At 40.0% G+C, this 22,852-nt stretch overlaps 1 protein-coding gene across 1 annotated transcript in view; it reads left to right on the forward strand.

The window, feature by feature from the left end:
* Window positions 1-2,075: 2,075 nt before the first annotated feature.
* The window catches only part of LOC105450234 (protein notum homolog), a 28,333-nt gene continuing 7,556 nt past the window's right edge, over window positions 2,076-22,852 (forward strand). The window contains exon 1 of the mRNA XM_011689980.1: window positions 2,076-2,939. Within this exon, the coding sequence (XP_011688282.1) occupies window positions 2,922-2,939 (18 nt within the window). The 5' untranslated portion in view covers window positions 2,076-2,921. The remainder of the gene's footprint in view (window positions 2,940-22,852) is intronic.

The raw sequence follows: 22,852 nt of genomic DNA on the forward strand, positions 1-22,852 counted from the left end.
GCCAGCCCGCTCAGAGATGTGTATAAGTCACGGAAAGAACAATTTTGCTGAATCCAGATCAGAAAATAATTTTTGTTCAATAATCAAAATTATAATATTTTGTGCGAAAGTAAAAATGATTGCTAGAATATCAAAATGTTTTATAGTAATACTTATCAGGTTTAACATTCCAACAAATTATTTTGATGATTCAATAAAAAATTATTTTTAGATCTGTTTTCAGCAAAATTTTTAGATCGTTCAACAAAATCGTTCTTTCCGTGCGTGGAAAATATGTTACTTATTGTTAGAGCGAACATTTCTTTAATTTTAGTATACTACATATATGTATATAAGCAAATATTTTTAATAAAATTGTAAAAAGACAATCATATATTCATATCATCTGATGCTTAATAAATAACGGGCCATCGATTCGAAAAAAACATACCAAAACTTTTTGGTATATCAATTTTTGCAAAAATTAAAGTATTTGAAAAATAATGCAGCATTGTTATTTTCTTATTTATTATACACAGTAATGCAGCATTGTTAATCTATTATTTATCGCAGTAATACATTTATAATGAAATATCAGAATTCCCACGCTTTATACTGAATATAGAAAATAAATTGACTAGTCGCCCGATATGCTCCTTCAATACTGTGAATTGTGGTGTGTTCGCACCGAATGAAATTGTAAATTTAAGCTTCAATTAGCGGGAGAAGCGAGGATGAAAAAATCGACAAATGCGTATGAACTATATATTCAATAGCCAGCATGCTATTTATTAATTGAATATCCATGTTCAATGTACGATAAAATAAACTATAAAAACATTTAAACCGCAATTATACAAAAAAGTGTCTCCAACGGTATACCACAGTTTAGCAATTTTCCTCTGTAATATTGAGTGCAAACATTATGCGATATTGCGCAACGCGATACCAACAATATCGTATATAATAATTTCTCTGACGCTGTAACAATGAATGAATCGCAAATTAATTCAAGATTCTATGCAAAGTGCGTGCTCGGAAAATAAGATATCGCGGTATCATCGAGCTCATTATCGATCGTAATTATCTCAATCAAATCGAGCTATCAAGCAAAAATCAAATATTGAAATCTAATTACGTTTTATTAATAGAAATCCAGAAATCATAAACCGCATCAAATGAACTCTCATTTACATAAAGCATTTATCGGTCTTCCTTATGTGTACGTATAATGATGAAAGAGCTGATATTACGCCGTGCTTCATGCTCGATATTCATTTTCATGAAATAGGAAACAATGTGGATAATTTTGCTAGTCGAATTATGTAATTTGTTCATTAATTACAAATATTCGATATCATTTTTAATAATTTAATCATAGATATTAACTTTTTATCATTGAAAACGTATGTCGGTATGTCAAATATATTGGAATATTTCTCGGAATATTTTTTATCATATTGTTGTTATCTCTTCACGGTTTAATATTAATTAAGGAATGCGTGTAATATAATCGAATCAATAATTTTAGTAATTAAAATTATAATATCGCGTTACATAATCAATTGTATATTAATTACAAAGATTTATTGAATTCAAATATTGTAAAGTTAAACAATAAAGAATCAAATGCGTATGTTTTTAGCATGTTTTGAGATTAATTAAAATTTTAATTAAAACTATGCCATCGGTGGAAAATTTCAAAGAGACGTATATTGATCTATGTATCATTTTTTCTGCACAAATCATGTCAAACAAGAAACGTATTCACGGCTGAAATAACAAAATCGCACAATCTAAAGGAGGCACCTGACCGAATCGATACCGAAGCGTCCGTGATCTTCGCGCGACCTCGTCGCAGTCAAAACAACCCTGCCCGTGATAGTGAGAACCACGCTTCTCTCCACCACCCTCGAGACTTGCCTCCGTCTCGCTCTCTGTCTCCCTCGTTCTCTTTCTGGCTCTCTCTTTCTTGCTCTTCCCTACCCCTCTCACACCGGTGTGCTCTTACTGGTTACTTCGCACGGTTTGTGCTGGCCCGATTGTCAGTCGGTTCCCGACTCTGATAGCACAAGGAGCAAGGCGCAGCTGTACTACACGATCTCTCGTATTGCAAGATCACGTGAAAGCGTGCTCATCTATACCTCTCAATTAATCGTCTTACTCCAATTACGCTCGAATTCTCCTACTGAGACTCTTCCTTAAGCTGAAAAAAAATTTCTCCAAATCAATAATGAGCGCTGCAGTCTAAAATTCCTAAGCGTAAACTTGCGTAAGCATCGCGAATTCGAAGGGGTGCATTGAAATTCGAAACGGGTGAACGGGCGCCGGAGGGGGGTGGACGAGGAGGAGAGGAAGAAAAATCGGGCGAGAAGAAGAGGAAGTGTCAGTCGCTGTTACTTTGTCGATCGTGCCCGGCACGTGCGCGTACTCGGCCCCTCGTGCCTTTGGCAGAAGAAGGGTGCATTGGCGGAAGGAGCGAGGAAGGAGAGAAGAAGAAAAGGAAGCGGTCGAAGCGAAAAGTGACGGCAGTGCGCTCCGAACCGTCAAGCCGGACGCTGAGGAAGAGAGCGAAATTAGTGCACGCGCACCCAAATGCGTGACGCACCACGTGACTCTCTCTCGTGATACCTTCAACCCCCGCTTAGATATTAATCGCATCGTCAGATTGTCGTCGCGCGGACGTTTCAATCAGAGAAATATAGAATATTTCTCCGTGAATTTCGCATCAACCGAGTACGAATGGATCGACAGAAAATCATAGTGCTGTTGTGATTCTTTGATAAGACTAAAATGATCCGCGTGAGGATAGATTCGCGCTGTTGCATGCGCATGGATTGAAGGTGATCGAACATAAACTGCAATGGTTGCGTGTGAATGAAGATACGAAGATTTGTCACGTGAATAGCAGCTGTACTACTAGTATACGAGAGTGTATCAAGATGAAGACGGCGTTGCAGGTGAGTCGAATTTATTTACACGAGCATATATCACGATTCTGTGTGATAACTTCACTTGATTTTTTAAATAAATTTTAAGAATATTAAGTATAAAATCTTGTTGAATAAAAATATGAAATTATGAGTAACTTGTAAATTTTCGCAAAAATCTGTATATCAAAACTTATATGCATAAATCAATAAATAGCTTATTATTATTATATGTAGCAACAATGATAATTATATATAAGTAATTACATAATTAATATACATATATTTTTTATACAAGAATTTATAATTACTTTTTACTTTACAATTGTCACACGATTTTTTGTCCTATATTATTTTAATATATTTTACACATTATATAACTTTAACCAACTATTAAACATGCACCAAGCAAATAAAATAATTGAAGCTACTCGGCCAATTTGTGCGAAAATAAATAAAGCCAAATCTGAATAAAAACAATAAATAAAATTAATAAAGCGCCATAACATATAAAAAACATACAGACAGTAATAAATAATAATAATAAAAAACATATATATATACATAAATCCAGAGTTTATATCCGTGGGTCAAATAAAGAGGGAGGCTATCGCATGCGTCATCATCATCAACAACAGGGGCGAATGTCCTGTGTATTAATTCCTTCTTACCACATATACACGCACGCGCATACACACGGGCACGTCGTAAGACGAGTAGCGGCCGAGGCATCCCAATCCTCTTTTAACGCTCTTTGATCATCTGGAAGTTCTGCTTTCACGGGTACCCGCCGCGCGTTTCTCACCCGTCGCCCCTCCACACCACGAAAGTTTCCTTCTCTCTCTCCCCCCCCCCCTCCGACAACAGTCGTGTGCGACTAGGCATCTCAAGCGTATACAGTGGCCTTTAACTTTTAAGTACGATTTAACGAAAGCCTTTGAACACACCCGCCTGCCACGAAACTCCCGCATCGGTCGCGAATTCTCCGAGGGGTTATTTAACCTCCGCTGCCGCCGCCCTCGAAATCTTTCTTTATCACGATTTCGCAAGCTTTTGCTCTCTCTCTCTCTCTCTCTCTTTCTCTCTTTCTCTCACACATATATACACACACGGCAATTCTCCACCATAGCGTTCACTTTGATATTTTTAATGCTCTTCGCACGTCAAAACATAACACCTCTTTTGCGCGTCACGGAAACGCGAAAAATACAATAAATATTATCCGCATTAACAACGTTTCCGTAATGAGTTATGCGGATCTATATCGCGGACGATACAAAAATGTCAGGCGAAATAATTAAAGCAATTAATCCAAAGCCATTATTCATGCACAATTAAGACCACGTAATGCGATCGTATAATTGTAACAAAACTGCGTTAAATCTTCACATATCTATCTTCATTAGATGAGTAAAACTAAAAAAAAGTCTAGAGCACGTAACGTTTAACGCGCGATGCGATCGATCGATCATTTCGGACGAAAGATTCCAAAAGGCAATGCAAAATGTATAATAGATTTAAAATAATTTAGATCAATTAATATATTTAAATTAGCTAATTAAAATTGACAATTAAAATATTAATTTTAATGAACAATTAAATTTAATTTAATCATAGTTGTTACATAATATTATGGCCTCGGCGTAAATATCGACACAAGCAATGTCGTTAATTACGATGTCGATTGAGTCTCATTAGGTTGAGAGGCTGTTTCGTGCGCGAGCTCTACGTCATCGGGCGACTTCCTGGACGGCCGTCTAGGATGCGCTTGATCTGGCGCATAGAATTCGCGCGAGGACGCACGTGATAAATCACTGCGGCAGCTAGCCGCGCACGCGATAAACCGCGAGCTCCCGCGAATCGCGTGCGATTCTCTCCCGCAAATTTATCGTCGTCTGTCGTCGACAGCCGTTCGCGGCACGTATTAAGGGGATATGGCAGCGGAAAATTAAAAAGGGAAAATAAATTTATTCGCGCGCGATATTATCGTCGCGTCTCCGATCCGCGTTTTTGCGATAACTGAACGATGAGGATAATTCCCGAAATTGTTGAAAATTTCGCGAGGGATATATCCACTCGATCCACCAGCTGCGCCCTTGTACAAACTTCAAAATTGAAAGGGCATGGTTTACACGGAGCTATATTTTTTCCAAACAGCGATTACAATAACCCAAAAAACGGAAGCTCCGAACGAGAGCTTCGGAGAGAGAACGTGCAAAATGTTTTTCCGCGTGAACTATAAATGTAAATGGCAAAAGCGTATAACAATCGATATAAATAAAACATAATTTGTTCTTCTCTTTCTCTCAATTTCTGCAGTTATAACTTTTCACGTATTCACTCATTCAAAAATTGTTCGACTAAAACATTACATTGTTCCAATATTTATTGTTATCCTATTTACATTCAGAATATTTCATTTACTTCATATTTTTATTAAATAATTATAACAGAAATTACTTCTATTCTTTAATTAAAGAAATCAAATAATATATGTGATTTTTACATACAGTTTCAGATTATTTTCAACTGTAGGATACAACATGTAAAGTATTAATGATAATTAATATAAAGAAACATTAAGTAATTTTTGAGTTTCTAAAATTTAAATTTTTGTAATTTTAGTAATTTATTTTAGTAACTTTAATAACTTTAGTAACTTTTAGAGATATAAAAATTCCTCCAAAAATACACACACACTCTTTCTCTTTCTCATCAGAGTTCAGAGTTCTAATAGCAATATAATCCCAGGATCAATTGTATTATCCATTTCTTGTCTTCTTGTCGAAACTGTATAATTCATATCGTTTTAAGCGATTACCACAAGAACAATAATTGACGTACGATATAGCTATTTATTCAAAACGTGATAGACATTTACGGTTGTCACATATGTGCTGCGACTCCGAAACAGGAATGATGCGATTCCGAAACCGAGATGACGCGTCCCTTGTTGTTCTCGTGGCAGTGGCAAGCAAATATGTCGGTCGTAAAAAGCAGGGTGGATAATTGCAGCGGTGATCGTCTATGCCACCTGCTGCCAAGGTTAACGTTACCCGCGTGATATTCGCATGCGTGTCCTTTTGGCACCGCGAACGGCCGCGCTCGTTAATGAGCGTATATTGATCTCTCGAGCGCCGCATGACCGGACATCAAAGAGTAGACGAGCAACAAGTATCCCGTCGGGAGAGAGAGAGAGCCGAAAGCCCGAGATTACAATTTAAGCCTGTTTACGTCGGGATTCCGTCTCTGTGATCTCGCGCGCCACGCATAGTCCGCGTCGATTCGGAATCCCGTCTCCTCCGGCGTTTCTCCACCGCGCCTCTTCCCGTTTTAGCCCTTTGCTCTGCCCGAGCTGCCTTTGCGCGCCAGCAACTCGAGATTATTTTCCCAATGTACTCTCGCGGCTCGATATTGCCTCCAAAATATAAACGCCCGTGCCGCTTCGCGAACGCGCGCGTTTTGGAAACAGATAAATAATAATAAAACATAAAAAACGTATTTTCACTCCAAGTTTTGCGTAATCTTCACTAAAAGTATAAGAAAAAAAAAACGATGAGAGTTTTGGGAAAAGTTCCTCCAAACATAGATATAAATTCATGTTGTCTATAGAAAAAGTAACTTTTTCTATAGACAAAAAAATTGATACTTTCTTCAATCGAAAAACATGACAACGACAAATTGATAAGAGCTAAAACTATACCATTGAAAATTAAACTTTGAAGATATAAATAATTAATAAAATCTTATTTTTGAATTAATTTTATAATAAATTTCATTTAAGGCAGCTAAAGAATAAAATCTCGAAAAATTATCTTGGATATATTTATACATACATGTACCATTATGTTCGCTTAAGCGAGAAGCCTCGCATGCGTAATTAAAATATAAGAGACTCCAGGTTAAGCCGCTGTATTTAAAATATATAACACGGGCAAGACAGGAATTAAAATATTCATAGAGCATATTCATGATAATGCATTTCAACGGCATGAATACGAAGGACGAAAGTGGAGGAGACGACGAAAGAAGAAAGGCGGCGATAAGACTTGATGTCCTGCCTTTAAGCTCCTTTACAAACGAAGGAAGAAGTGGCCATTCGAGAATTTCATAATGAGAGCGGTATCAATGATCGTAATAATAAGTTATAGACTACGGGGAAAACTGTAAGTCGTTCTACCGTCATTTAGTTAAACGCTTTTCACGCGGAAAACGTGTCGACACGATAAAATCTTATTGTCGACGAAACGACGGGAGCGGCGAGATTGCTGCGATTTACCGCAAAACTTTTACAACGTTTTCCGGTCTGTCGAGACTTTCGGGAGGAGGGCCGCGATAGCGGACAGGGGCGCACTTCTTAGAGGCGAAAACGCTGGCGAGCCGGCAGAAACAATGCCCCGTTAGAGAGTAATGTCAGTCCGGATTCGTTCCACTACGTGCCTTTCTGTGCGGAAACGGCGCGGCGGAGACCCGCGCGGCTGGACGGATAGTGGAGCATTGTGCCAGCAAGCAGCAATTAGTAGTAGACGGGCGTTGTTACCTCAAGTCGCGAGAGGGATCTATTCACTTTGTAGTATTTAAGAGAATCTGAACGCGCGGAGCGACCAACACGACGAAATCGTCGTCAGCCGTGGCGAAATTGATAAACTGCTTTCTATGCGTCGTACACGTACGAGACGTTGATTAATTACCTCAAAGAGCGATGATACTTCCTTTTTATCTTGATATGGATTTTCCTTTCCAGTAATGCGCGTGGCGAGAATAATTTTAAGAAATATAACAGAATAACACGAATATGACCGAAAATGATATTTTCAAGTCATGAATATTCCTAGAGTGTGTTATAGGAAAGACCATTCTGTGTAGATATTATAATATCAAAATTTAAAAAATATTAGAATTAACATAATAATTGATACAATTAACGTAATAATTAGAATTAATGCTGTTAACTGTTATGACATTGAAATAGCACGTCGGATGTTCTATTCTACCCGGATGTGTGATACGCTGCAAGCAACAACGGCATCGTGGGAATAACAATTACATAGCAAACATGACTTCGTTAAACTAGGTGGACAGTGGTTTATATAAGCAGACCAAGATACAGGGCTTTCGCCGAACAACAAGGCCGTTACAAGCGACATGGGAAAATGCCGGGCACATCTTGGGCACTACCTAACGTGGTTGGCCGCGTTGACACCGTAAAGGAGATTCTACGTATAAATCATTATTAATGATATTTTACTCGCCGGAAAGATACGTTTCATATGAAATGAGGTCTCGAATGGACTGGTGAATCGCTGTCATAACACAGCGTGGCAATTAGCAGCGGCAGCAATTACCGAGAGTAGACGGAGAGTTGTGTACTCAAGAAGGCGATTATACGCGCATCTACTTAAGAACATCTACATTACAGGAGATGAATAACGACGGCGATGTGGACACGGATGAGGATAATTGCGACTTGGATTAAAGAGCAGCGGGCAATTTAATCTTGAAGACCACGAAGGCAAAAGTATATTTACATCACGAACAGTCCTATCCCATTCTATATCCTTCCTCCTCTTTGCGCGAATAAAAGCCCTATTAAAGGTACATTAAATAATGGCTAAAACCATTATGATTCCCACCACGATTCTCAGATGAACGAGGAGAGGACTCTCCAGATTGATCGTCTATTAGCAGATTATTGTATGTGTGGCGATGATCCAATCTATGTTAATACGAATTTATATTGACTCTTATCTGCGATATACATATAAGATATTATATTGCAGTTGGCTTACTTTAAGTTTCTATTGTAAACTGCTAAAGAATTCAGATTTGAGCTACATGTTACAGTTGTGGTAAAATGCCATTAGAAAATGAAACTTATTAATGAAAAAAATAATTGATTCACTGAGAAAAATTGCCAAACTTTTTCCGTTCAAAAAGATCGGATTATCCTTTTAAAAAGTAACAAACGGGATATTTACGATCAACTTGGTCGCGTCAAAAATCCGATCACTAGTTCATCGAAAATATATTGAGCGGAATGTCAAGAGAAATATCCGATCACTAGTTTGTCGGAAATATATCGATCACTTTCTTCTTCTTTTTTTCTATAATGCCCTTGGTGCCCTTAAGTAGAGATAAACTTGGCCAAACTTACAATGCACGGATAAGACACTGGGCAGGTTTCGTCGTCGAGTTAAAATAATGCAATATTCAAGCCGAAACGGAACACGTTCACCTCCCTCGAACTCAAGTAAAAGACTGATAACAGCACTGGTTGTGAGAAAAACGGGCTTTCCTGATCGGTTATTTCACATTTGACTTGAGAATTTCATAGAATAAACCGACAACTAAATCGGACATTACAATTGATTCGGATAAAATATCCCGTTCAAGTATAATATCCGGTCTAGTTGTCCATTTAGCCTACGAAATTTTACCGAATAAGCATATGGCGGCTTATTTCCCGTTCACATTTTATCGGATAAAGGAAATTATTATTTTATATTCGATCCGTTCACCGATCGAAAAATAATCGGAAAAGGACTTAAACGGTTATTTCCAATCAAAACCATTGGACATTTTTCTCAGTGTTTATATATGATAAGCTAAAAATTTTACGATTTTATCACTCAGCTCTGAACAAGAAGTACAAAGTCTGTAACGTCATATCTATCAGGATCTCCAATTCTTTGGACGTTTCTTTCTTTTTTGCAAGAAAATAAGATCGGAAAGAGATCAAGATGAAATTCGTGCTCCACGACGGAGTAATCCAGCGTTAACGACTGGATGTCGTCCTTTCATAAGGAGAGGCTGTCTAGTTCGCGTTGCTCAAGATATCGAAGTAACGACGATGACGACGGGCTTGAGCTTGAGCTCTTGGACTTGGACGCTGACACGAGACCGACGAAGACGATCAAGACGCTGATGACGACGACGACGGCGATGACGACGGCGACGGCGACGGCGACGGCGACGACGACGACGACGGCGACGACGACGACGACGATGACGACGACGAAGATGACGACGACGACGACGACGACGACGACGACGATAACGACGACGACGACGACGACGACGAGGATGGCGACGATGTTTCTGCCGTGAGGCGGTGAGCAATTAGCGACACAGCGCGGCGAGATCAGAGGCCGAGGGCGGGGTGGGGAGCGGCGGCCTAATTACACACGGTACCGACCGACTTCAAAGGAGCCGACAGTTCCTCTCCTCTCCGAGCCATCCCCTCCGAATGGCCAGCCCGAGAACAACGCTCCTCTTCCTCGTATACCCCAGAGCTCAGGCGGCCGACGCAGACCTGACAGTGTCTTCGATACTCTTCCTTCTCTCGTCCCTCCTTTCTCCTCCCATCTCTAGCTCTACGAGAATACCCCCGTGCTGTCTTTGATCGCGGGGTCATCCGCGCGGTGGCAGAACTCGTTTCGCGTTCGCGAGTATTATCGTTACATTATCAGATCGTATTTGCTGAACGTGACGACGTATTTGCACGTATTGGTACTTGTCGCACCTGTGTGATCACGAATTTTATTGTTTGCGTTTTGACGAGAAAAGTACAACTATTTTTTTTTCCGATTAATCCGAGTAAAATCAAGATATTTTTCTAACCATATTTAGACAATGGAACTTGGTGGGAGACGCTACCGCGTCTCCTGATTATTCTTGTGCTTATTAAATCAAAATTTTAATCTAATAAATTTTTGTAATGAGATATGTAGATATATCACAAGATTTTGCGTGCACTTTTTTTCTTTTATATTCCTTTAAATATTTTTGAAATATTTTGGTCCCTGTATGCGCAAGAGCAGTATAGTCGAGCATACAACTGTACAGACACTTTTCGAACATACAGATAGTAAACAATTCTCTCCTTCGTTCCGTGTGTGCGTATCTTCGTACCAAAAACCGATTCGAGAAAAAACAAATATCAAAGTATAATTTTCTCCGGCACGCTTGACGGTTGGCCTCGTCCAGAAAGGAGATCCAAATTTAATATTTCCAAAAAACGTGCGGCGAGGCTTTCCGTGCCCGTGAGGGAAAGCAAGACGACGGCGCGGCGCGGCGGTCGGCATCGCGGCCCAACGATCAAAGGGGCGACGACGAATCACCATGGCCGTGGGTTGGCGTGCGTCCCGCAGGGGCCCGCGAGCGTGGACACACGAGTGGGCACGCGTCGCGCCGAGAAATCGACGGGGACCGGTAAACCCGACGCGGATATCCAGGCCGACGGCTCTCGGACGGCCGCCGATCTTCCACGAGGTCGTAACGCCCGACGGGCTTAGCCTTAGCGGCTGCCTCCTCTACCCGCGTTGTGGCCGCAAGTCATCAGTCAAGTCTTTGAGGCCGGCTTCGAGCTGCCTCTCCCTCCCCCCCCCTCTCTCCTCCTATCTTTTTCTCTCTCTTTCTCTCACTCTCAGTCTTCCTCGAGCCCGCAGAAAAAGGCCTTTTGCCGATCTGGCTTGGCGGTGAGATCAAACGTTTCATGGTCCACCGTACGGTGAACCGACTGCGCGCGCGGGTGCGTCGCTTCAGGCCGATATACATAGATATATATACGGCGGTGGAACGAGAAAGGGCGGAGGAGGGGAGCGAGAGAAGGCGGTGAGGAAGAAGGAAGGAAAGAACGGGTTGCGAGAGGGAACGAGAGACTCGCACGGAGAGAAAGGGCGCAACTCTCGTACGGGGTGAGGAGAGGTCTGGGGTTTCGGCGAAGGAAAGGGAAAAGGCCCCGGGAAGGCACCTAAACAAATACGCGTGCCCCCGCTAACCGATCGCAAATTTGTTGAGGTCCGACCTCGAGATTCGGCCTCGCGGCTGTCGCGGCGCGGCGCGACCGGCTGTCCCAGTTGATCGATCGGGGACGCGATCGATTGTTCCGTGATTTTGCAGGATTGTATTCGTGGATTGTATTAGCGAACGGACTGTAGGTTGCGCACGTCGTGATGTTTTTCACGGGCTGGCTGTTGGATTAATTTCCGGATTAACGTTTCGGCCGAACATACATAGGCCGATTATACGGAGTTGATGCAAAATTTGCAGCTGCGAGAACTGTCTAATTCGAAAACACATCGTGATTGATATACAGAGAGTAGAGTATATTTTATTTATTTATTTATTTCAATTTATATCAATGTACTCTGATAAAGAGAACAATCCTGCTTTTCAGCAGTTCGAAGAAGTTCATTGCGTCGTCTAAGCAGCATGTTCGAAAAAGCTTCTAATAGGTGTATATTAGCCATATTAACATATATTTAGAGATGCCAAATACAATTTCCTTCTGATAATGTTAAATAACAACAATTTATATTGTATTTAAATGCATTATTCAAATTATTCAAATAAATTTAATATACATATTCAACAAGAATTTAATATATTCAACAGAAGTGTTCTTCAATAATTATGATCTCACATTTTACAATTTTTCAAAGGATTAGTAATGGTAATCTACTATTCTCTTTAGGTTTGCATTTTCTTTAACTTCAGAAAAAATTAACTTACTGGTGAGCATGGGAATTTTGAAATTGTGTTATTTGACGTACATGTGTTATATCTTATATTTAGAAAAAAGTTAGATTTTTTTTAATTTACACAATTACAATCATACAAGCCATGTTTCCCTTAATATCTCTTTGCTTAAGAATATCTTTGATATAGAAATCTACCAAAGAGAATCATTCCAATTTATCAATGTATAATAGATTATCTTTTAATCTCGGTTTAATTTACTTTTTATCTTCTTTTAATTCTAAGACTAAAAAAAAGATAAAAGTAAATTAAACCGAGATTAAAGTTAATCTACATTGAGGTAGAAACGGATATTAGACTTCAAAAGCCATAATCTTATTCGTAAAATATATGAATCGAAATTGGAAGATATAAAAATCGAAAGGATGGAATTCATAAAAATACAGTGCGGTAAACGAGAATCACAAATCGAATAACGATATATAACATTGACGATGAGCTTCACGCTGTAAGCTTATGAGCAAGATTCATATCCTGGTGGGTCTAATTAGCAATCGAAATGAGCGGCCGCGAACACGCGAAGGCAATTTCCCATTTACGGCCCGAGAAAACGCGGCGGATCGCGGCGTCGTCGCCGTAAAGCCCGCTCCTCTCGGTCGTTACGAATCCTCCCGATATCTCGGCGCTCTGTGTCTCGATAGCCTCGGGTGGGAAGAGGATCGCCGAGAGACGAATCTCGTTACGGGGCAGCTACGAATCGTATTATCGATTTGTACGGCGTCGCGGATTGGCGGCGGTCGGATGGAACCTTTGATGTGCGCCGAAGTTCGCAGAGAGAAGGCTTCCGGAAAGAGCGTATACCTGTAATACGCACAAGTCCGGATCGGGCACACGTGAAGAATCTCCCGCCGAGGAAGCAGCCGCGAGATGAATACGAAGAAGAGAAGAAGAAGACGACGAAGGAGAAGAAGAAGAAGAAGAAGTGGATCCTCCGAAGCGCACGGCGGCACGGAGTGTGCCCTGCGAGAAGGAAAGAAAGGAGAGAGAGAGAGAGAAAGAGAGAGTAAGGATCTTCGAAATAAGCTCCCGTAAAATCATTGCCTACCTACGCGCCCGCTACCGCGCCGTTATGTCCGATCTTGCCTAACTCGTTTGATATCAGCCAGAGTCCGATTTCTTGGAGCGCGCCGAGACGACTGTTCAGTTTTGGATCAGTCTTAGCTGTCGTATTTCATATATCTTTTCGAATATCCTTTCTAAGAAATTTTTAGAAAATAACGATACTAAGACATGCTAATCAATCATAAGTAGGTAATCAAACTTGTTGCTTCTAAATTATTTATAATTTAGTTACTTTTAATATGCACTATTTTGAGAAAAATAGTTCTCAATTAATTAACGTGTATTAGTAAACGACGAAAGTTTATTTAATTTGTAGACAAAAATGCTTAATGTACATACTTTTGTTGTATAGCTTACAATTAGTAGTAGTAATTTTGCTAAATACTACGAACCTCTGATTCTTCAGAATTGTTTTTTTTTTTTTTTTTTAAAGAGAAAATATAATTTATTCGAACGCGACATCAATATGACGACAGGTAACACTTAGAACCACTGCGCGCGATCTCTTTCCTCGTTGGCAAAGAAGCCGCCCTAATATCGGGAGGATGGGGAGGAGGAGGGGGAGGGCAGATGGTCTCTCTCGCGCGTGCAAAAACGCCATTTTCAGCGCGCGCGGCCGAGCCCCTCGAAACGAGCGGCCATAATCGATGTTCCGTCTCTCGCACCTTCGCGTTTCTCGCTTCCTCCCCGATCCTTCAGGCGAATCAAGGTCAAAGTTCGTCGCCGCGGAGCGGCGCGGCTCTACGAATGGCTCTCTGAGGAATGGCCCGAGATTTTTCCGGAAGAGCAACTTTTTGCAGCCGCGCCGCCGCGAGTGTCGGTGGGAGGAAAAACGCAATCTCCCGGTTCCGCCGCGGCGCGCGAGTTACGATGGAGGCCCGGCGAGAGAAAGAGAGAGAGAGAGAGAGAAAGAGTTAGCAAGAACGCGGTGTAGGCGGCACATCAAAGGCGCACCTCGGGCGTGAACGAGCGAGCGGGCACGCGGCTCAAGTAGAGAGCGGAAGACACCGCCACCAATCCTACCGCCATCCAATATATTTACTCCGATGGACCACCGCTACCATCACCATCGCGCCGCCGCTACCACCACCACCACTTCCAACACCACCACCGCCGTCACCATCACCATCGCCACACTACCACTATCATCATTACCACCGACGTCACCGTCACTGCTATCGCCGTCACCACCGCCGCCGCCGCCGCCGCCGCCGTGCCGCTGCCGCCGTCGCTGCGGCCGCAACCGCTGCACGGAGCCGCGCAGCGACCACCGTGCAACCGCCGCGCCGCAGTCACGGTTGGCGCGCGGATACTTTGTTCGCGGTGCGCCACGCCGATCTAACAGAGAGTCTCTTCTTTCTCTTCCCTCTTCCTATCAATCTCCACCAGAAAATACGCACCTTACAATTGTAAATTGTGGTTCCGCACTCGCATCGATAATCACGTTGACAGTCCCGCTGCGGTATCACGTTCAAGAGAGCTACACTTTAGATATATAAATATGGGATATGCGGACTTCAACATGTTCTTTTTTTGTCAATATGATCTATAGTATTGGTAATATATACATATATGTATAATAAGTATTTAAATTATTATCAATCTTATAAAAATGAAATTATTTTTGCAAAAATTACATTTTTATCGAGATATGTATATATTGTATAGTATCGTGTATTCTCTTTAAATGTTAAAATAATATAAAATATAATTCGCGTATAAATGTAAAGAGAATACACACTGGAAAGTAAGACCAAACTACTGGCGGCTTGAAACTAAAATATTTTGCTAGAAGAGTCATTAACACGACAGCGGTTATTTCATACAAAAACATACAATTCATTGTACTTAGTACGGTAAAAAAGGGCGCGACATAAAAGAAAATTACAGGATTTTCCGCGAGTCTGTTCGTTATTTTCCTTAAGTAATCCGAATCTAAAAGTTTTCCTTGCGGCGCCGGATGTCTGTAGTCGTAATGATTCAACCGTGTTATTCGACGGTTGTGTAGTTCCGCTTCAAATACATCTGCAGAAACGTAGATTTGAATACATGGACGCGCGTGAGTAATATGGAGGCTAGTTTGCTAAACTTTCTACATCATCCGTTTCGAGAAAATACAATCTCTGATTGCAATTCGCAGTCGCGTATCCATACAGTTGCAATTGTTATACATTATACACATTTTGAACTGAACCAGAACTACTCAAGTTATATTATATTACGCTTACATTATTATTACACGTCATAATCACGGACATATACATATATACATCTATGCGTATTTATACACGGAAAGAACAATTTTGCTGAATCCAGATCTAAAAATAATTTTTGTTCAATTATCAAAATAATTTTGTGCGAAAGTCAGAATAATTGCTAGAATTTCAAAACGTATTATAGCAATACTTATTAGTTTTAACATTCCAACAAATTCTTTTGATGATTCAACAAAAAATTATTTTCAAATCTGTTTTTAGCAAAATTTTTAGACCTTTCAACAAAATCATTCTTTCCGTGTAGCATCATTTTTTTTGCTTGATTTTTACCAAGTATATCCTGAGCCTTTAGTTATAAAATTAATTGTAAGAGTCGCAAATATATCGACAATGCAATATTAATTGATAGTCTGTCTTTCTTAATTTCCAACTTCATTAATTTGACAATTTAATATCTCACAATTATGCTTTGTATTAAAATTCTGTCTGAAACTTATTTGAATTTAGATATAAAACAAAGTTTTATTATCTACTTGCACATATAAGATTGAAGATCAATTTGCTATTAATTTTTGTTCTTGTATAATTTAATTAAGCCAAGTACCTATATTTTTATTGGGGCAAACTTCTCTGCATTGTCTCTACATAGTTTAAAGAAGTAACATCCGTAAAAAAGATTATTTATTTGTCTAAACTTCGTGTTGAAGTATCACAACGGTAATCAATATCAAATCGACAATTCTTTTTGGGCTAATTCCTTTAGTTCCGGCCATGTTCACTATATTTCCTCGGGTTTCCTCATCGCGCAGATAATTAGCACCGACGGGAATCGCGACCTATGTTAGAGCTAGTTTATGAACCCGACGCCGGGGAAGTGCATTGATCCCGCGGGTCGCCGGCACAAGCAGGCCAACCGATAAATTAGTTGCCAGCAGATATCTCCTTCACTTTTCCTTCGTACGGCGTTCGGGAAGGCGCGCTGCACGATGCGGTGCGGCGCGGAGCGGAGCGGCACGGCGCGGCGCGGCGCAGCGCGGCGCAGCGAAGCCGAGCCAAGCGGGCAAGCGAGCGAGCAAGCAAGCAAGCGAGCAAGCGAAGGCGCGGCAGGGCAAGGCAGTCATATTTCAGCCCTTGTTAGGACGAGGGGCCCCTGCCGAGACGAGCCAGGGAGAAAATCTCTTTGACTCGCCGCTCCTCTGCCTTAATCCACTCGCGTATATACCCTATCTTGCCACCTGCTCTCTCTTCCTTCCTCGTCTCTTCCTTCCCTTTACCCTTTTATGTACGCCTATCTCCCGCTTTCTTCCTTCCTCTCTTTCTCCCTTGTCCGTTGTCTCCTTTTTCTTTCTTTCGGGCCTACCGACGTAAATTACGGCAGATATTTACGCCGATTTTTTTCAGGTCTTTTCCTATACCGCTCTACCCCCCTCCCCACCCCTCCTTTTTACGGATATCCTGATCTAAATAAAAGTGATATATGTTTACCATCGCTGATTATTGCGGGATGTTATGTTAATTACTGGATTTAGTCTTAGTAGGTATATATGCAAACATTTGCTCGCTCCTAGACATGTTGATTATCGAATCACCTATAGGATACAGATGAAGTATTTACCTTGGGATATTTTGATATCAAGTGTGGAGTCACACAGAGTGTAGCTGGTTTCAGAATCAATCTATAATTAATGTATATAGATAAGAAATAATGTTGCCGTAGACTAAAGTGTATAGAGTGTTAGACCTCAGTTATTATTGTTGGTACAAATCCTATTCTGAAGAATGCTTTTGTAAAATGTCAAAAGAAAGTCCTGCTTTTCTTTCATATATTTCCCACGAATTTTTTGCAAGATCGTATAAAGCAAATATATATACAAGAAAGAGAGGTATTCAGTCCCAAGTAAATATGCACGTTGTATATAAAAGTAATCGCAAGGATACAGAAAATGTCACGTATACCTTGTCCTTTGACCGAAAATTACCTGATCGGCGCGCAGCTGTGTCGAAACCAAGCCGAAGAATAGTAAAGTCCGTCCGACATCCATCCCCGTGGACAACTCAATTACTGGAAACAAACGTACATATATCTCGCCTTCGTCCCGACACTTCCCCGTTAGAGAAGGAGTGATCTATCGACGTAAGCGGCACGAGAAAAAGAAAAAGGCCGTAGGAGATTTCAAATGCGCCGTCATTCGAGCGAAAGATACCGAGCCGATATCCCCCTCCCTTTTCCCCTCGTGATAGCTCACGAACGATATTATTGTAAGAGTGGCGAGAGAAAAATCCAAGAAAGAAAATACGATGACAATTTCCATGCTAAAAGACGCGCTTGTGTACCAATATTCGTCCAAATACAAGGAAGCAAAAGATGATTTCCTTTGAGAGTTTGATATCGATACCTTGCGCCCAGGTATCCAAGGTGTAATTGATCTGTGATCCGTGGCAGAGGAAGGAATAAAATGTAATATGCATAAGCATAAAACACGTACCGGTTCCTTTTATCTTCGAGTTCACGGAATGAGAATCATAGTTGTTTCATTGTATTGGTATGTGATAAGCTACTTGAACACAATAACGGAAATAGATCACGCACGGGCTTTGTTCTCCAGAGAGACATATATTTATGTAGTTGGCAGATATATCGGCGCGCACGTTTTTTAATTTAACGTTGAATTTGCATGCTACATTATCCTCTATTACAAGCGACCAGTTGATGAAATCGATGGTAATGAAAAATAATGAATATTCATTCTGCAACTGGCGGCCTTTCATTATACACAACGTATCATTAAATCAATTTTATAGAATTGTCCTTTGAGTTAATGAATTCGCTGTAATATGAATCGCGTTGAAGGCATATAAAACGGCCAAATGACATTTCACGCACACGAACAGCGTGATCGATAATGAATCCATCTTTTTTTCGAGATTCTAATAAATTAATAAAATCTTGGCATGTTCAAAGGTTTTTCAAATATCGCTGAAAACATCGTACGAAACAACACCGTTGAAATTTCGTGTAATTTCGTGCAAAAGTTTGCCCAGGAGGCGGGAGGGTGGAAACCCTCCCGTTTCGCGCCGTTTCGGACGGTATCCGGAGAAAATGTAATCTAGCATCCCCCTCGTAGAAACTTCTCCCTGCCAGTCCCCTCCGCGCGCTCGCGGAACCGCGCTCGTTAAGTCGCGAGAGCGCGTCGAAAGCTGACGCTTACTTTCGCCAACTCCTCCCGAGGAAGGAGCCGCGGCAACAACCCCGCTGCGCGCCGCGCCGCGCGGTTATGGTAATGCGTGGTTTGCGGTGCGTGTTAGCCGGCCGGACGGCCCTCGTAATGGTAACGAGACGGTCTCTCACCATCATCATCAACATCCAGACGACGACGAAACGCGATGCGAACGATCAACGACTCTCGGGCCGGCCAGCAAGACGCGCGGCCCTCTTTCAAAGATGCCGACCGCGATCCGCTCTCTGGCTATTTTTAACCTGTTTTCGTCTCCCTTATATGCATCCCTCTCTGTTTCTCTCTACATCTCTCTCTCTTTCTCTCTCTCTCTCTACGTTTCTCGCGTTTTTTCGCAGCTACATTACATGTTACTACTAATCAGAGGAAAGACATACCTATTTGATATTGTCCAAATTTGGGATCTTAATTACGTTTCACGATTGAATAAAATAAAATTGATATTCGTTATGTTTCATAAGCTGTGAAAAAAGATGTGCAGAAAAAATATCTATACAGAAAAAAGGCACTTATATAAGCTGCATGTAAAATGTATGTAAATATATATAGATTTAGAATTAGCATATTACGCAAACATGATTTTAAATATTAACCGATTGATATTTGTAAGAAAATTTAACTTAATTGTACTCATGTACGTATGTGTGAGCGTGTGGACTTACGTATTTGCGTAATATATTATAATCTTACTTAGTCTTCATTATTATTTCATTACTACGTATTTAAAATATTTATATCTCATTTTCAGTATTACCTTTAAATACATCTATCAATGCATTCCTGTATGCTCTGAGGGAATCTATGGAATCTATGTCCCAAAGTATGAATAAATTGCACCTCTCTCTCTCTCTCTCTCTTTCTCTTTCTCTTTTTCTGTCCCTTTCTTTCTCCATCATTCCATGCGTGTGCATTCGCGCACGCCGCATCGGCGGAATGCCACGCATCACCAACCACGAGAGTCAGTCAACCTCGAGAGAGAATCAGGTGTGGAACAAATGAATTCGCGACGGGGGAGGCGGATCAGCCAGCTCCTTAATCTCGCGGAAGCGAATGCTTCTTTTGTGGAGGACGAACTCGTAAAGCAGGGCATTGCCGTTCAACGTCATTTCTGCTCCGATGCTAAAGTTCGAGATCGTTTACTTATGCGAAAAGATAAAAGGAATCGATGGCCTCTAGATATGTCTCAAACCGATAGAAAGGACTTCATATTTTAACTACTTACATTAAATATCAATAAATATCATATGTGCAGAATATCAGTTAGTTTTTTTTTTAATTTAAAGCAGTATTTTGCAATTGTGTAATATATGCATAATAATATTATTGAAAATTTGTTAATATTCTGTTTATATATAATATAATATTTTTTATAACTCTGTGTAAAAGAAATATCGCGAGAAATATATTAGAATTAACTAATATAATAATCCACATATCAGTTTTGATGAAAATTGAAAAGAAAACTACACGTTATATATAAACCATGTATTTACAGTTCTATACATTGTTAAATTGTGGAAAAATACAAAATACATGTGTATGTATTTGTGCATATACATATACATACATATCAATTTTGAGGAAAATTTTTGTTTATATTTGAAATGGATGAGAACATAAAATGAAATAAAATCACTTCGATATCGAGCTGCAAAATTGAGTATTATTAGTATTGCAAGAATCGAAATCGAAAATAATTCCGATGGGAAATGTTTTTAATTATCCATCAATAATTAAACCTGTTTTTGAATAACTCATTTATTTTATGAAATTATAATGTACGTACTATGGCAGAGGAAAATTTATATAAAATGCAATTATAAAATTCCTTTCATTAATTTTTTCAATTCATTCAGCAACGAAGAAGATTATTAAACATAAACGAATAAATATTGTTTAAAGAGATAAAAACAATAATTATTTTTCAGTGGGTTATTTTTTCAATTGTATTTGCGGTTAATTACGTAATCTAAATTAAAATCCAATGCATTTCGATCGATAAGGGTCTCGTAAAATTTCTCTGCAAAACCTTTGAAATTAACTATTCGGAAATCAAGGTTTTTAAAATAGTGTAAATAATTATTAAGTATGTATAAGTTAAAGTACATACAAAAGAATATATATTTAGTTAAAGTAGTATATAAGAACATAATTACATTCATGAAATAGCATATGAAGTAATGGAGGAAAAAGTAAATTTTCTGTTTTATTCTTAAATATTAAGTCATTCTGAATGAAATTTTTCGATAAAAATCGCGAAGAAGAAAATATTTTTGTCGAGAAGAACGACGAAAGGTTCTTTCTTTCTCTTTATCACGTGCACTAACGATAATAAAATATCGACGGATGCGCGAATACCCGGACCTCGCATGAGTGCGCTGCGCCGCGCCGCGCCGCGCCTCGCCTCGCCGTAAAAAGCCGTTCAGATCGCGGCCATTTATCTACGGCGTGATTCATCTCTTTGACTGCGGCGCACGGTATCTTTAAACGTTTTACCTGCTACCGGATTCCCTGCAGCTAGTATACGGTGCGCTGCCGGTCCAAGTAACAGCCGTCACTTTGTCGGCCTTTGTCACGGGGATTATGCGCCGGGTGGCAAATTATGACGGACACCTTCACGCCCAGGACACCCTCTAATGCGTCGGCCACGGAGCCGGCAAAAAGAAAGAGAGAGAAAGAGTAACAGAGGGAAAGAAAGAGAGAGAGAGAGAGAGAGAGAGAAAGAGGATTGAGAGTCTTCTTAATATACCTCGAATACATGTTTCTTGAGAGAAAGTTTGAAATTATGCAAAAGTATTTCTGTACAGATTGTAATTCTAACTGATGCTATTGCATTTAATAGCATATATTGTATTGTAATAAAAGAAAATTATAAAGGATAGTTAAGGGAAAGTAAATATAAATTTTTTACCGTTCAAAAATCAATCTACCACAATTCTCACGATTGAAACAGTTAATAGAAATTGAGCATTGTGCAAATATTTTCAAGAAATGAAATTTTGACTTGTGATATGATATTAGATTTGTAACATATAAGTTATGCCATATTTAACTGCAGTTTAACGGTGTCGTTCAATGCTTTTTTGCTTATCGTGCATATCACACATTTGCGCGCGCGCGCGCGCGCGCGCGTGTGTGTGTGTGTGTGTGTGTGTGTGTGTGTGTGTGTGTGTGTGTGTGTGTGTGTGTGTGTGTGTGTGTGTGTGTGTGTGTGTGTGTGAAAGAGAGAAAGAGAGAGAGATGTTTAATAAATAATAAATTAGAAAGAGAGGAAATTTTTTAATTTCTTCAAAATTTATAGCAGTGAACGTGTTTTATGAACATGTTTCTATTTATTCACTGCATGTATGTTTACCTATCTTGCTTATATTATTATATAATTTATAAAAGCAGAAAGTTGCTAAAACTTATAATTAAAAACGATAAATATATTAATGGTTTATTTAGTTTTACAATTGAAAAATGTGCATTATCAAAAAACCAATACATTTAGGAATACAGATAATGAGATAAATGATAGATGTCACATATTATTAAGAAAGTAAAAACATTTTACGATATCGTTCCTGAACTATAGCTCTGATTGTGAAATTGAGGCGGTTTTTCAGCCTTCTTTCTTTCAATAGCTCTTCAATATCCTCGCTCAGAGAATAACATAAAACTACCCCTCCGCAACCAGACCGACACCCCAACGAATTGATTTACGGCATAATAAAGCGGTTAAGCGCAGAGTGGGAGCACCCCCGTTCGAGTCGTCTACTTTATTTATGACCTTCCCGAAAGTTTCGATTCGATGCGGATTCTCGAAATCGCTGCAAGTCCGTCGCAACGCTTTCCCGATAATTTGTGGTTACGCGAAAGGCACTCGACGGAAAGGGGGGGGGGGGGG

The sequence above is a fragment of the Wasmannia auropunctata genome, unplaced genomic scaffold (assembly GCF_000956235.1).
Source record: "Wasmannia auropunctata unplaced genomic scaffold, wasmannia.A_1.0 LD336067.1, whole genome shotgun sequence".
In the NCBI taxonomy this organism is placed as follows: Eukaryota; Metazoa; Arthropoda; class Insecta; order Hymenoptera; family Formicidae; genus Wasmannia; species Wasmannia auropunctata.